At 53.4% G+C, this 14,612-nt stretch overlaps 1 protein-coding gene across 1 annotated transcript in view; it reads right to left on the reverse strand.

Moving 5' to 3' along the window:
- Window positions 1–389: 389 nt before the first annotated feature.
- Window positions 390–14,612, reverse strand: part of RXRA (retinoid X receptor alpha) — a 110,347-nt gene continuing 96,124 nt past the window's right edge. The window contains exons 7-10 of the mRNA XM_062011622.1: window positions 12,686–12,818; window positions 10,768–10,859; window positions 9,176–9,281; window positions 390–5,736 (exon numbers count right to left, since the gene is read on the reverse strand). Coding sequence (XP_061867606.1) covers window positions 5,589–5,736; window positions 9,176–9,281; window positions 10,768–10,859; window positions 12,686–12,818 — 479 coding nt within the window. The 3' untranslated portion in view covers window positions 390–5,588. The remainder of the gene's footprint in view (window positions 5,737–9,175; window positions 9,282–10,767; window positions 10,860–12,685; window positions 12,819–14,612) is intronic.

The following is a 14,612-nucleotide window of genomic DNA, read 5'->3' on the forward strand; positions in this document are numbered from 1 at the left end:
ATGACTCGAGACACAGGGTTGAAGAACAAAAGAGGACTTGGACTGGGTTATATTTGAAAATGCTCATATATTTTCTCTTTTTTTTGTCTCTCCTTTTTTTTCTTTTTCTGTTTTTCTTCATCTTTTGGTTGGTTTTATCTCCACAATTCTACTACAACTGTTCATCACAACACTGGCGTTTCCAGCAGCAATTCCTTGGTTGGTTGGGGTTTGGTTTTCCTCCTTTTTTTACCTTTTTAAGTGAATAATAATCCAGGGTAGTGATTTCACAGTAAAACAGACCTGTGGGAACGCCAGAGATACGTGACAAAAGACACCACCCCCCCCTAAATCAGCCCCAACCCCCCTCCCCCTCCCCACCCACCCCCCAAAAAGCTTTTGGAAGTGGAGGGGTGGGGAAAAAAACCAAACCAACAAAAAAAAAAACCCAACAAAAAACCCAACAAAAAGTTCATTCAAAAAAATTCTTTCAGAAGAGATTTCATATAAAGCCTTTAAAACACAGTCAGAAGTGTCTCCCTCCCTCTTCTCCACATCCCTGTGGCTGAATGACACCCAGAGAGAGAAAAACCAAAGAGAGAGAGTTTATAACAATCTCTGTAGAAGAAACAAAAACAATCCAGAAAGAAAATATCCAAGAATATGTAAGGGATAAAATTACATTTGTACAAAAATAGATTCTCACTTTATTGATGCTTTTAGATTTTTTTTTTCCTTATCTTTTTGTCACTCTAAATTTTAACCTCTTTATTTCTCTCTTTCATCTACTCATCCCAGAGCCAAGGCATCCATCACTAAGTATTGGGAATTGCTAAAGCTATTGTTTCTGTACTCAAAACCACCTGCTGCTCCAAAGGGAAAAAAACAACAACCAACAAAACAAACCAGAAAAAAAACCAAATCAAAACAAAAAGGCATCTTAAAATAGATGCAGTTCCTTTGTCTCGAGGAATAAAGATCCAGATTTGGCATCTGCCAATTGGAAAAGGGCTTGGGATACAATGGGCTCGCTTACATGAAGCAAACAAACAAACAAAAAGCAAGGAAACAAAAAGAGAGGAAAATGAATTGACTTAAACCCACAAAAAAAAAGAGAGAGAGAAGTCTGTAATTGCTACGGTTATAATATAGGGCTATGTGAGAGAGGCTATTTATACAGTGTGGATATCTACAGTACATACATGTGTACACACACAGCAACCTCACCCAGACCTGGCACTGAGGGGCACACAGCAGCTCCTGAACCACAGCCTCAGCCCTTCTGAGGAGCAACAAGGGCAAGAGCTGAACCCAGTTATGATGATGAGCTGAATCCAGTTGAGAGTATGAGCAGGAGCTGAACCCAGTTATGATGATGAGCTGAACCCACGTGTGAGCATGAGCAGGAGCTGAACCCAGTTATGATGATGAGCTGAACCCAGTTATGATGATGAGCTGAACCCAGTTGAGAGCATGAGCAGGAGCTGAGCCTAGTTCTGATGATGGGCAGCAGCTGGACCCAGTTATGATGATGAGCTGAACCCAACTGTGAGCAGGAGCTGAGCCCTGTTACGATGATGATGATGATGATGATGATGATGATGAGGAGGAGGAGGAGGAGGAGGAGGAGGAGGAGGAGGAGGAGGAGGAGGAGCTGAGCCCAGTCATGATGATGGGCAGGAGCTGAGCCCAGTTGTGATGGAGGGCAGGAGTTCAACCCAGTTGTGATGATGAGGAGCTGAGCTCAAACCTGATCATAAAGAGGAGCTGAAGCCAGTTGTGATGCTGATGAGGAGCTGAGCCCAGTCATGATGAAATGCAGGAGTTGAACCCAGTTGTGATGATGAGGAGCTGAGCTCAAACCTCCTCCCCATAAGGAGGAGCTGAGCCTAGGCATCATGATGATGGTGATGATGATGAGCAGGAGGAGGAGCTGAGCCCACTCAAAGATGGATGGCCCTGGGGAGCTGTGGGGACCATGCTGGAGCCCCTGGGTCCACAATGTGGAGAAGCTGTGGTGTGGGCTTCCTACACCCATAGGTGCTGTGCAGATGAAGGTCCTTTACCCAGAACTCCACTCCTGGGCTCCCAGCCAGCAGTGGTGCTCAGCCCCAGGGTGCTGCAGGGTCAGCATCCCGTGCTGGATTGGGCTGGGGGGGTCAGGGCTGGGTTGAGACGTGCACACACAAAGAAGGCAGCGAGGAACATCCCCAGGGGCAGGTGGGTGGCTGAAAAGCTGATGTTTGTGCTATCTTTAGAAAATTAAAGATTGTCCCACCAATAACAAGGAATTTTAAACCACCACCACCAACAGCAAAAGTGATAATTACAAACCAGATCACCCTAATCAAACCAGACTGCTGCAGGAGTTCTGGGATCTGGTCAAATGCAAATCCTACCTCTCCTAGTGAATAATGTGCCTTTGCTTTCCTTATACCCACATATCACCTCTTCAAACAAGCAAGAAGCAGATTGATCTCATGATGATGCTGAGGACTCAAAAAGGAAAAGAAAAGAAGAAAGCCCCAAGTGAAAAAGAATACAACTGAGAGTCCAACTCATGCAGAAGCACGTTGCTTTAAGGCTGCTGTGGCAGATGTGCTGGATGCACAGGAGCTTCTCCTGATGGGGAGGGCTGGTGATGGTGGAGGGGGAGGTGGTGCAGTGGGCTGGGACCCAGGCTCTGGGGGTTGATCACAAGTGTTCAGGGCCCACTGGCAACCTGAAATGCCCAGTGTGGCTGTTGAGGGGGGAATCAGAAGAGACTGACTGAAAGCAATTGGGTCATGCTGAGTTTACAGCCATGTAGGGGTTCCCTCAACAGCTGTGAGGACAGAAAAGCCAGGACAATGCTCAGCCTCTCTCCAAAACCCTCCTCAGCTCCATCAGGGAAACTGAGGCACGGAGCTGTGTGTCCTGTGTGAGAGCCCCTGACCCACACAGCACCTTCCTCCTGGCACTCTATTTGTGCTGGGTTGAATGCTAACTGGGATGGGATGGGACAGGAGCTCCTGCTCTGCAGCCAGCCACACCTCAGCCTTGCAAGCCCCCCCCAGCACAGCACCCAGCACCCAACAGCCCCTTCCCAGCCATCAAGCAGGAAAAAAAGAAAGTGGTTCCACCCAAGGGAGGACAGTGGGTTTATTCTAGTGCAATGACTACTGACTCTCTCACAAAGCACCCTCATCCTTTCCACCAAGAGAGCTCCAGGCTCCTTTCCACTGGCAAGAGCTGGGCTGGGGGCTGCCTGGGGGCTGCCTTGGCTCGGGCTGAGCTCTGCACAGCCTGTCAGGGAGCTCCCCCCACCCCCCAGGGCTGTGCCAGCCTTCCACTGGCAAGGAACAGCCTGCTCATGTTTACTGGCACCCTTTACATGTTTCATTCCTCTTGCCTGGTTTTCTTGGCAAATTCTTGCAGGGTGAAGCTGTTTAATAATATTTTGGGCGGCAGGCAGGCTGCTGGAGAAACACAGTCAAAACACTTCCCCTGCCTCTGGGGATCTGCCACTTCAGGCCAGCCTAAGGGAAAGTTATGACCTGAAATCCTGAGTATTCCTTGAGCAAGGAGATGGGCTGGTTAACTGCAGGGGATGGAGCTGGGCACTGGAGCTGCCAGGAGGGATGACAACAAGCAGGTGACAACGTGTCCCTTCCAAAAGAGAGGAGGGAGCTGGTGGGCACTGCTCCATCCCCCCTCCAGGCACAAAGGAGATGTGTGAAGAGCCAGCTACAACCCACAGGGAGCAAGGAGAGAAATACCTTTGGGATCTAATACTGCTGTTTGACAGCAGAGGGACATGAAAGCTGGGGGGAAGCCCTTGGCCCCGGGGCAACCACTGACACCTGGCTCTTGGCTCCCAGCACCAGCCCCACAGTGTTTGGGACACTCTGTCCTGCCAAGGGAGAAAACTGCCTCTCTACCATCCCTCACAGCTTGCTCTGCTTTGGGGTTCTTTTCCTCATAGCTCATTTTTTCAGTGGGGCTCTGCAGGCACCTGAGGAGGGTGATATGGGGAGCCTGAGGGGAAACACTCCCTGTGTGAGCTCCTCTCCCCACACACTCCCCAGGGAATCCCAGCCCATGGGGTGTGGGAACATTCCTGCACCTACTCCCCCAAAACCTGTCCATCAAGGAAAGGGCTCTGCAAAAGCCAAGGTGCTTGTTTGGTGCTCTCCCACTCAGCTGGGACCCTTCAGCCCCCATGTCCCTGCCTGATGGGGGAAGGAGGGGGTGGGATTCAGGGCAGAAGGAGCCTTGTTCTTGCTTCAACAGCCACCATGACCAGCCTGGCTAAGCACTCCCACTAATTGTTGCCTTGCAGTGCTTTGCACAGCAGCTGCTGAATCAACAGGAGCAGCCTCCTGAGCAAGCTGAAAGTGCTCAGGGCTCAGGTGCTGCTGGCCCAGAGCAACTGCCTGACAGCACCCAGGATGCTGTGTGTGCCAGGGCTTTTCATGGAGCCCATCCCATCAGCTGGAAAAGCCCCTCCAACCTCACTAAACCAGGCCAGAACCATAAAAAAACCCCAAGAACCCAAGAAGGAGCCATTGCTGATGTGGCAGCTCCTGCTGCTCCAACACAACAGCCCCTGAGATCCAGCGTGGGTCTGGCAGGACAGGCTGGACCAAGCCTGGTGAGTGGGCTGTGCCAGGGTGCTGGGCACAGTGCTGAGGGCAGGAGGTCCCAGCAAGACCCCATGAGCTGGGAAAGAGTGGTGTTGAGTCCCCAGCAGCCTTAAAGCAAGTGCTCCAGCTGGCTCCTGTCCCCACCGAGCGTGGAGGCGCCTCTGGGAAGGGCAGCGATGCTCAGCTGCCCCCTGAGATGGCAAAAGGGGATTTGTTCAGGTGCTGGGACACTTTGCCCAGAGTGAGAAGTTGCCCTGGCTCCCTGTGCCATCAGTCACCTCGTTATGTGGGGGGGGAGGGATTTAGCTCAACCCCAAATCCTCTTGCTTGGAACTGCCAGGAGCAGGCTGCGTGCAGCCACGGTGACTCACCCACAGGGCACGGCCAGGCTGCCTCTCCCTCCACCAAGTAACAACCACCCAGACTACTAATAATAGTTAGAAACCAAAAATAGGATTCTTTTTCCTTTTCTTCTTCTTTTTTTTCCCCCTCTTTTTCTTCTCTTTTTCCAACAAAACCAAACCCATCCATCCTGTGCAACCAACCAGCTGCAACCCGGCCACTTCACTCCCCTCAGCCCCTCCAAACCCCACTGCCCCGAGGGCTGGGACTGTCCCCATCCCTGCTCCTGCCCTGGGCTGATGCCCAAAGCCATCTGGGTAGCTCACCTCAGGGTGAGGGCTGGGGCAAAGCAGGGAGCTGAGCTGGAGCAGCGGCTGCCAAAGCTCTGTCCGCTCCCATTTCTCTACATCTAAGGCAGGGAACCAGCGAGCAGGTCTTGAGATGCAGCAGTGACAGCAAATGGACAAGGGTGAAGGCTTGGAGGAGGCGAGGACGGCGAAGGAGGGGGGACACACACAGCCCCCCTGGATCAGACGGTGCCTCCGGCGCTGGGGCCAGCAGGGAGGGACGGGGCGGAGGGAAGCGGAGGAAGGGGCCGTGTGAGACCCCAGCTGGGAGAGGGACTGAGCCAGCAGCAGGTCTCTAAGTCATTTGATGAGGTGCTTCCAGCATTTCCATCAAGAAGGTGTCGATTGGCGTGTCTCCTATTAGCTTGAAGAAGAAGAGGTGCTCCAGGCATTTCAAGCCGATGGACCGCAGGGCTGGGAGACGCAGCAAGAGCTTTGCAAACCTGGGGGCAGGAGACAGCACATGGTCAGACATCCCATCACTGCTGCTGCCTCCAGCCCCACAGCTGCTGGGGCTGCTCCTGCTCAGAAGGGCTGCCAGGCAGACACAACCTCTTCTGGTACCAAAGTCACGGGGCTGTGAGAGGAGAGAAATGGTTAATGACGTCCCCAGCCTTCAGGGTGGGTAGCTGTGGTGGGTATCCACAGCAAGCATCTGCTGGTGGCTGAGCTGGGAAAGAAGTGAAAGGCCATCCCTGGACTGGCTTCATGGATCTGTGTCACCCATGTGCATTCATGCTCAGTGAGCAGCCCCAGATGCTGGGGGGAGTCCCCACGCCACAGCCATGGGCAGGAGGCACCATGGGCTCAGCCTTGCTGCAGGCAGCAGGGAAAGCAACTTCATCAACTTGATGTTTGGTCAAACAGCCAGAGAGGGGATGGAGGAGATGCTGAGTGGGGTTAGCTGGCACTTGGCTCTGTGATGTCCCTTCCCTGAAGGCACTGGGCACCTTCCAGGGAACCCTCAGGCTGAGCTCCTGGGGGCTGCTGGCACGGCAGAAACCAGGCTGGAGGCACCTCAGGGCTGAAGCCAATGGAGGGAGGTGAGAGCTTTGATGCAAAGGATGGAAGGAGAGCTGCAGGTAAGGCAGGACAGGGGGTGCTCCCCTTCTCCCTGCCCCAGCTAAACAAAAGCCCTTTCTTCCCAGCCAGCCCTGCCAGGCAGAGATGCTTCTCAGGTCTCACCCTCCGTGCAGACAAGAGCTGACAGGCAGAAGGGCTGCACAGCCGGGCAGGGGAGAGCCAGGGAGAGCCAACAGCACTGCAGGAGCTGCCTGGGGTGAAGGAGGTGAGCCCAAGGGGCTGTCCAGCCATGCTGGGGAAAGGCTCCTGTGTGTTGGGCTGCGAGGGTGACAGGAGGATGGAGAAAGCCAGCAGCTCCTGCAAGGGTGCTCTGCAGCAGGCACTGCAGGACGTGGCCTCCCTGCACACAGCCCTGTGTGAGTGCTCTCTGAACGAGGGGAGGGGGGTGGGGAAAGGCCCTTTAATGGCCAGGAGAGAGTTTATTTAACTGCTGCACAATCAAGGCTTGAACATAAGCAAAGGCTGGAACCAGCCCAGGGAGAAGGGGAGTCTCTAGAAAACACACACATGGCGAGAGACATGCACAAACACACAGCTATTCCACATGCATGCACACTTCTCTCTCCCTGGGTCCTTTTTGCTGAGCTGGCGAGAACGGTGGGAGCAGAGCCAGGAAAAACAAATCAGTCCTACCATCCCATTCAGGAAGTTTCACTTTAAACCAAACCAGATGATGGCTCCAGCCCTTGGATATGTTTTAACTGTGAGATAACCAGCCTGTAGCACAACGTGCCAAGGCTGTGGCCGGGAGGGGAGAAAATAGCCCCGACGGTCTGTGACTGCTCGGTGTCACGTACACACTGTGCCCTCCCTGCAGAGGAGCAGGGGCTGGAGCAGGGGGAACGTGGCTGGGTTTCTCCTAGGAATGCCTCCTTCTGTCCTGCTGCTGCAGAGAAGTTCCCTGTTGGTGTTTAGATGGTGTTTGCAAGCTCTGGGGGCTGAAGTCATGCACCGAGGGGCATGTGAAGCGGTGGCCAAGCCAAGGAGCAGGGGAGAGCACTCGCCATGGGCCCGACCAGGGGTTTGCTCAATCACAGGAAGAACTTGTTTCCAGTCCCAGATGGTGATCACATTGTGCCATAAGACAAGAGAATGCTCCTGAGAGCTTTGTTTAGCTCTTGTGCAACTCTGGTGTCCCAGCCCACGAGTTAACCCTCCCAAGTCACCTGGGCTTCCTGCCCTGCAGCACAGGAGAGATGGGAGCGAGGTCAGCAATGCCCAGTCACAGCTCTCAGCACAGCCCCAAGCACGTGAAAACCTTGAAGGTCACCTAAGAAGAGTGTGAAGATCTCACAGGGAGGTCTCCAGGCCAAGGTCATTCAAAGCCCAGCAAGAGATGAAACTGCAGAGCCCCTAGTGCTGAAAATACTCCTTTACACATCACTGGTCATTGAGGCAGAGCCCTGGGGAACTGGTTTTGACTGGTGGCTCAGGGACTTTGCTCAGTCATGCACAGCAGCTTTGTGGTGGTTTGGGTGATGGCAAGTGAGGCTGTCCCCATGCCAGCCCCCTGCCCAGCCCCAAAGCAGCCTGTGAGGGCAGTTCCACTCAGCTGTGGGCACTGGGCATCTCTGCAAAGGCAAAAACTTCAACCCACTGTGGGGAACAATCCAGGAGAGCTGCTGGCCACGATTCCCAAGGCAGCTCTGCTTGTGCCAGGTAGGGCTGGCTGCTTGTTGTGAGCCCTGAGGGGAGCAGAGCTCTCCTGAAACACCAGAACAGCCAAAGCCCAGGGTCTGGATTTACTTAGGAGCTCCAATTTAATAATGCTTTTTGGAAGAGGAGTTGGGCTGAGGTTCACACAAACCACCTGGGAGAGGAGAGGTAATCCCCCCTGCTCTGTGCACCACAGCCCTGGCTTCCTCTCCCCACATCTAACACACCCAGTACCTTCATCCTAACTCTCCCTACCACAAGCCAACCATGGACATCCAAGAAGCCCCTTAACTATGCATCTTCCTTCACATACCAGCACATTAAAACCCTAAAGGGGGAAAAGCAAAGTCCACTTATTACTTCAGAGGGTGTTGATCTGCCCACTGCATTCACTGCTGTGGGAGCATCCTTTACTTCTTGAACCATCCAGACATGCAGGACCAAGAATGCAGGTAGAGATGCAAATCCCAGTGCTTTGGGCTGTTTTGCCCCAATATCCAGGCACCAGCAGCAGTGTTCCCAGTGTTTTATCCATGCACCAGCAGCAGTGTGCCCAGAGTTCTGCTGGGTTTCTCAAACGACTGTCAGGAACTGAACTGGCAGTTGCCAGCTTCAGGCTGTAACTGGGAAAATGCGCCCACTCAGCTGCAGCTCTGTCCAGGAAAGCATTCCTAATTCCCCCTCCCATTCCCAGCTGGATTGGGGGAGGCAGGGAGAGGAGAAAAGAGCATCAATTGAGGCTTTCACTTCCCAGCAATGATGCTCATCTGCCACTGGAAATTAACCGTGTGTGTGCCTCGTTTCGCCTGTGGTTTGCTCTCCAACCCCCCTTCCCCCGTGGGCTCAGCCACAGGAGCTGCAGCTCCTCAGCTCCCACACCACTGCTCCTGCCTGTGCTGCACGGAGTGGCACAGGAATAAAGGCCTCTCTGCACTCCACAGGGGCATCTCCTGAGGAGGTCTGCAGCTGGAACAGGCAGAAAGGAGTCGTTTTCCCTGCAGAAAACCCTTCTCTCGACACATGGCAACAGCCCTAAAAGCAGGTGCTGGTGGCACTTGGATGCTGCAGCCTCTGCAGCACCCATTGCCCAGGGCTCTGCAGGGGTGGGGGGCTGCAGGAGGAGGGGCTGAGGCAGGAACTCACCTCCCTGGCTGGTCAGGGTACTTGTGTTTGCAGTATGCCTCTAGCGACGCGTACACCTTCTCCCGTAACGCCTCCACCTCCGCCGGGTTGGACAGGCCCTTCGAGTCTGAAAGGCAACCAAAATCAGCCCCAAAACCCCCTCTGTGCATCCCCTCCAAGCCAGTGTGGACACAGGGTCTGAAGCCCAGGGATTTGGGGCAGTACCTGGGGTGCCTTCATGCCCTGAAACATTTGCCCTGTGACTACAGGCCCATCTTACCCCACCTCACACCCCAAGCCCAACTGGTTTGGCTCATTCCAGTGGTCACAGACACCTCATTTAAGTTCCCCTTTGAGTTCTGGGCTTGTGAGATTTCCATCCCCCTCAGCAAGAAGGGTGGTGGCAGGGCTCAAGGAAAAGCCTCTGCTCTGGCAGGTGCCCCCAACACAGCGAGGATCTGGGTTTAGTAGGGTGAAAGGGACTGTGAAGCAATTGGTATCTCCAGGTACATGCACCAAGGGAACCTCTCCAGCCTCCCCTTCCTTTACCATACACAGCCAATCCCAAATTACAGACAATCCATTACAGATTGCAAGGAGGGAGAGGGGAAAAAACAAACAAAGGAGAAAAAACAACTCAAGAAACGTTGATAAACCCCACTGAAATGCCCTGGCCAGAGCAAGAGCTGTGCTTGGGCACAAAGCACGCCCCTGGCAAGGGCAGGGAGGGGAAGGGGTGGCTGTAGATGTGCAGCTCTGTCCTTGGCTGCCATCTACTTCTGCTCTCAGATGTGGGGACTCAGGTATCTGCAGGCTGGCAGTCACTTTGCTCTGCAAGGCTGGAGGCAACCCCCAGCACTGAACCTTCTTCCCTTGGGCAGCTTGGGCCAAGGGGGAAAAGTGAGTGGTGTGAAGCCTCCTGGAGCCTGCAAAACTCAGCAGGCTGCAGACAGAAATAAAGGTCTTGTGCATCTTATGAGCATGTTTCTTGTCTTTTACCCTCTGCAGAGCCAGAATGCAGTTAATAAAAGCCCCTGGATGCTGAGATCAGGAAACAGAGGATAAGGCCCATGCTCTATCTTTGCTCCAACCCCTACTTTTAAAGGTTATCAACATTCAGTTTTGCTCCTATTCAGGGAAAACTACCTCAAGCACCAGAGCTCCCTCTTTATGGAGGTGGCTGAAACACTGAAAACAGGAGAACTGTACATTGATCAAGCCAAAGTGCCTCAAGCTCAGGAGAGAGCTCAGCCCATCAGCAGCACTCAGCTCCAAACACAGCATTCACCATCTCCTCAGCTGATCACTGCTGAGTCCCAGGGAGAACATTCTGGAATGTGGAACTGTGCTGCCCTCTATGAAGGGGAAAACACCCCTTGGAAAGGGAGGCCTGGGGAACAAGCCTGGGCATGGATCCAGATCCATCCCTGACCTGCAAAGATGCACGTGCAGCACTTAATTTGACTTCCATTCCTGCCTCTCTTCCTTCTTGCCCTGTCCTCAGCAGTTGAGTGCCCTCAGTTATTTGCAGTGGAGCTTTATAGGGAAGAAAAGGAGCCCAAGGGACACAGCATCAGGTAAGAGAGGAGTGGAGAGAAGGTAACAGCAGGTACCAGGGTTGAAGAGGACGATGGCTCGCAGGCAGCCGAGCTCTGTCTTGTCCATCTGCATGTCTCGCATTTTTGACACGAGTTCTGTCAGTACTCTGCAAAGGACACAGAAATCACAGGCATCAGCATCAAAGAGAAGTGAAAAGAAACCACCCAGGTGTCAGAGCCACAGGGAGGCCCTTCAGTGCATGGTTAGTGCAGTCGTGGGGTAGCGCTGGCTTACACCAGCTGAGGCAGGAACACGGAGAGTCCAACAACAGAGACATAAGGACTGGCCTCCTGCATTCCCTGAGAGGCTCTGGCACCTGAGAGAGCTGCCTACAAATAAAAAACCATGCTACTACTACTAATAAAAAAACCCCAACAGGTATCTAAACCCAATTTCCTCTGCTGGGAAGTTTTATTGCTCCCTTTGCTCTTACTGCAGGTGCCAGGCTTGAAACATTTTCCACTGATTGCCCAGTTTTCCCTGTCAGATCCTGCAGTGAAGTCATGATCTTGCACTCATGACCTCAGAGGAAACAAATGATGTCACCCAGCTCTGAAGAACCATTTCCTTGCCAAGCAGAGCAGCAGAAGTCATTTGGTTTCAACTCAAGTCGTCTCAAGATGAGTCTCGGGCAGAGAAGTCTGCCACTGTTGAAGTGGTGTCTGGAGCCACACTGTGGGTCAAACACCCTGCAAGGCTGGCTTTAAAACACCTTCCCAAAGTGTGAGATGAAAGAGCCCTTGAGGTATGCATGTGGAACCTGCTGGCTATTTTTGGTGCCTTTTTTTTTTCATTGTGAAAATAAAAATCCCGTCTTGGTCCAATTAGAGATGAAAAGAAAGAGCCAAGTGGCCTCCTCATAACATTAGAAGGCATCTGGACCCCAGGAGAGAGGCTTTGATTTGCAATGGGCAGTCTCTTCACATCCCCTGACTGCTTCAGGTTGTCAGTTTCTGCAGGTTTCAGAGCAGGGATTGAACATGTGTGGTGGGGGGGGTTCATTCCATGCATTTGGTTTAAATAACTCCATTTCATGTGTGTGGTGAGTGATGGGACAAGAGAAAACAGCCTCAAGTTGCCCGAGGAGAGGCTGAGGCTGGAGCTGGGGCAGAACTGTTTCCCTGAGAGGGGTGTCAGCCCTGTGCCAGGCTGCCCAGGGAGCTGGGGCAGTGCCCAGCCCTGGAGGGATCCCAAAGCCCTGGAGCTGAGGTGCTGAGGGCCATGGGGTAGTGCTGGGCTGGGCAGGGTGAGAGGAGGGCTGGGACTCCATGATCTTAAAGACCTTTTCCAACCAAAACTGTTCTATGACCCACCCCAACCATCTCCCACACCAGGGTGTGAGACCCAGCTGCACCCTGCCACACTGGGCTGTGGCTCCACACACATCCAAGGGAGTCACTGGCCAGATCCTGCATGGGAGATGCCCATCAGAAGGCAAATAAAGCTGCTGGTTCTCCAGCAGGTCCTGGGGAAGCTACCTGGGGAGTCCCCAGGGACAGGACTCAGCTGATTGGAGCTGAGGCAGAACTGTTTCTCTGAGAGGGGTGTCACCCCTGTGCCAGGCTGCCCAGGGAGTGGGGGAGTGCCCAGCCCTGGAGGGATCCCAAAGCCCTGGAGCTGAGGTGCTGAGGCCAGGGGTTAGTGGCTCTGCAGGGTGAGGGAGGAGGTTGGATTTGATAATACTGAAGGTCTTTTCCAACTGAAACAATCCTCTGATGTCCCCAACCGCAGCAAGGACCGTGGCGTGTCCACACACAGCCCGTGCTCCTCCACCAACGAGCCCACCTGCCAACACACCTCCATTCCATCCCTCAAGTGGGTTGCAAGGGAATGGAGGCAGAGCAGTGCAGAGACAGAGCTGGGGGATGCCTAAGCAAGGTTGCCTGAGCTGCTTTTCCCAGCAGCCATCCCTCCCTCCCTCCCTCCACCCACCTGTCGAAGATGGCCCCGACGCCCGCGCTGTGGGCGCTGTTCCGGTGCACGTGCAGCCCTGTGGCTAACAGGATCCCGTCTTTCACGGCTATGGAGCGGTGGGAGAAGGAGGCAATTAGGAGCTCATTCCAGCCTGGGAAGGAGAAAAACAAGCAAGGCTGCAGGTTAGAGCCACGGGGTCCTCAGTGGCCTCAGGAATCAGCGACGTCACCTCCCCGCTGCTAAAAAGAGAGAGGAGGAAACGGCTCCAGAGGAGCCTTTGGGAGAGTAACGTGGCTGGGTATGGGAAAGGGAGGGGGAAGCCAACCTTTTCTTGGATGTCAGGGAAGGAAAAAACCATTAAGGAACAAATGCACTAAAAATATCATGCCAATAAGGGAAGCAGTTTCCTCTATAAACCTTACAGGCACCAGAGCAAACAGGTCTCTGCCCTGCTCCTCTCCCATGACCCCAGCAGTGGGTGTGGAGCTCGGCCTCCCCTCCCTGCCTCTGAGCATTAAAGACCTATTAATGCTTTCTCTCAGCTAATTGGGCTCATTTTCAAGCCATAACAGGGCACAAAGGTTCATTCACCTTTATTCAGCTGTGTAAGTGGGGACCATGACAAGTCTTGCTGGCAGAGCTCTGCCACAGAAACACAGGAAGGGATGTGGACAGGGATGTGCCACATCCACGACTGCTCCGCTCACAGCTTTCCACAGCTGCTTGGAAATGAGCTTTTGTCTCCTTAGTTGCTGGACACACTACTTCAGGAGTCAGGAAACCACATTCTTTGAGCTCAGACAGCACAGGAGCACTTTGAGATAGGCAGAAATTGGGAAGGGAGATGCAAGCTCCCTCCCCACCTTCCAGCTCCCCTTCCTAACCTAACACTCCCTTCCAGCTCCCCTTCCTAACCTAACACTCCCTTCCAGCTCCCCTTCCTAACCTAACACTTCTTCAAAGTCCTGAACCCATTTACCAGCTGAGTTCAAGGATGTCTGAAACAAACCCATAACTAGAGAGGTGGAAAGTTTGGTGACTTTGAACCAGGAGAAGCATCTTCAACACAACAAGATGGGTGCTCTGCAACACTCAGCACGTGGCTGATCTACCCAAGCCTGAAGCTGTGCTGGTGTCCAGAACAAAGAGCTGCTTGGTAGGGTCCAGAAATGTCAGGATACTTCATCTAGGCTAGAAAAACAACAACATCCTTCTCCTGCAACAGAAACATGCCTTTCCTTGCTAACTGAAAATCATGACAAGGTCCATGTGAGCTGTGTTTGCCTACTGCTGCAGAGGTGGGTTGTGCCATTAGAAATGTTGACAAGGAATAAAGTTCACTCTTTCCTAAGTGGCCAGAGGATGTTTCCACCCCAATCACGGGAACATTTATTTGGCTGTTTACTGGGTGAGGCCTGGCCCTTGCAGAGGGATTGCAACACTGTGAAAGGCAAGGAGGATGGAGGAGAAGCCCTGGGACTGCACCAGGAGCTGTGTTCTGTGGCTGAAGAGGATTTCCCTGAGGCAGAACCACTGAAAGGCCCAACATGGCATCAAGGTTCTGCTCCCCCTCTGCCCTGCTGAGGGTTCATCTGGAGCCCTGTGTCAAGGTCTGGGCTCCCCAGTTCAAAAGAGACAGGGAACTGCTGGAGAGAGGCCAGTGCAGAGACACCAAGATGCTGAGGGGATGGAACATCTGTATGAGGAGGAAAGGCTGCAGGACCTGGGGCTGTTCAGCCTGGAGAAGGCTGAGAGGGGACCTCAACAATGCTGAGAAATCCCTACAAGGTGGGTGTCAGGAGGATGGGCTGACACTTTGTTCTGTGGTGCCCAGTGACAGGACAAGGGGTGATGGACATCAGCTGGAACACAAGCAGTTCCCCTTAAACACAAGGAGAAACTTCTTCAGTGTTGTGGCTGAGGGAACAAGTCTACCCAAAGAGCT

Source organism: Colius striatus, chromosome 19 (genome assembly GCF_028858725.1).
Source record: "Colius striatus isolate bColStr4 chromosome 19, bColStr4.1.hap1, whole genome shotgun sequence".
In the NCBI taxonomy this organism is placed as follows: domain Eukaryota; kingdom Metazoa; phylum Chordata; class Aves; order Coliiformes; family Coliidae; genus Colius; species Colius striatus.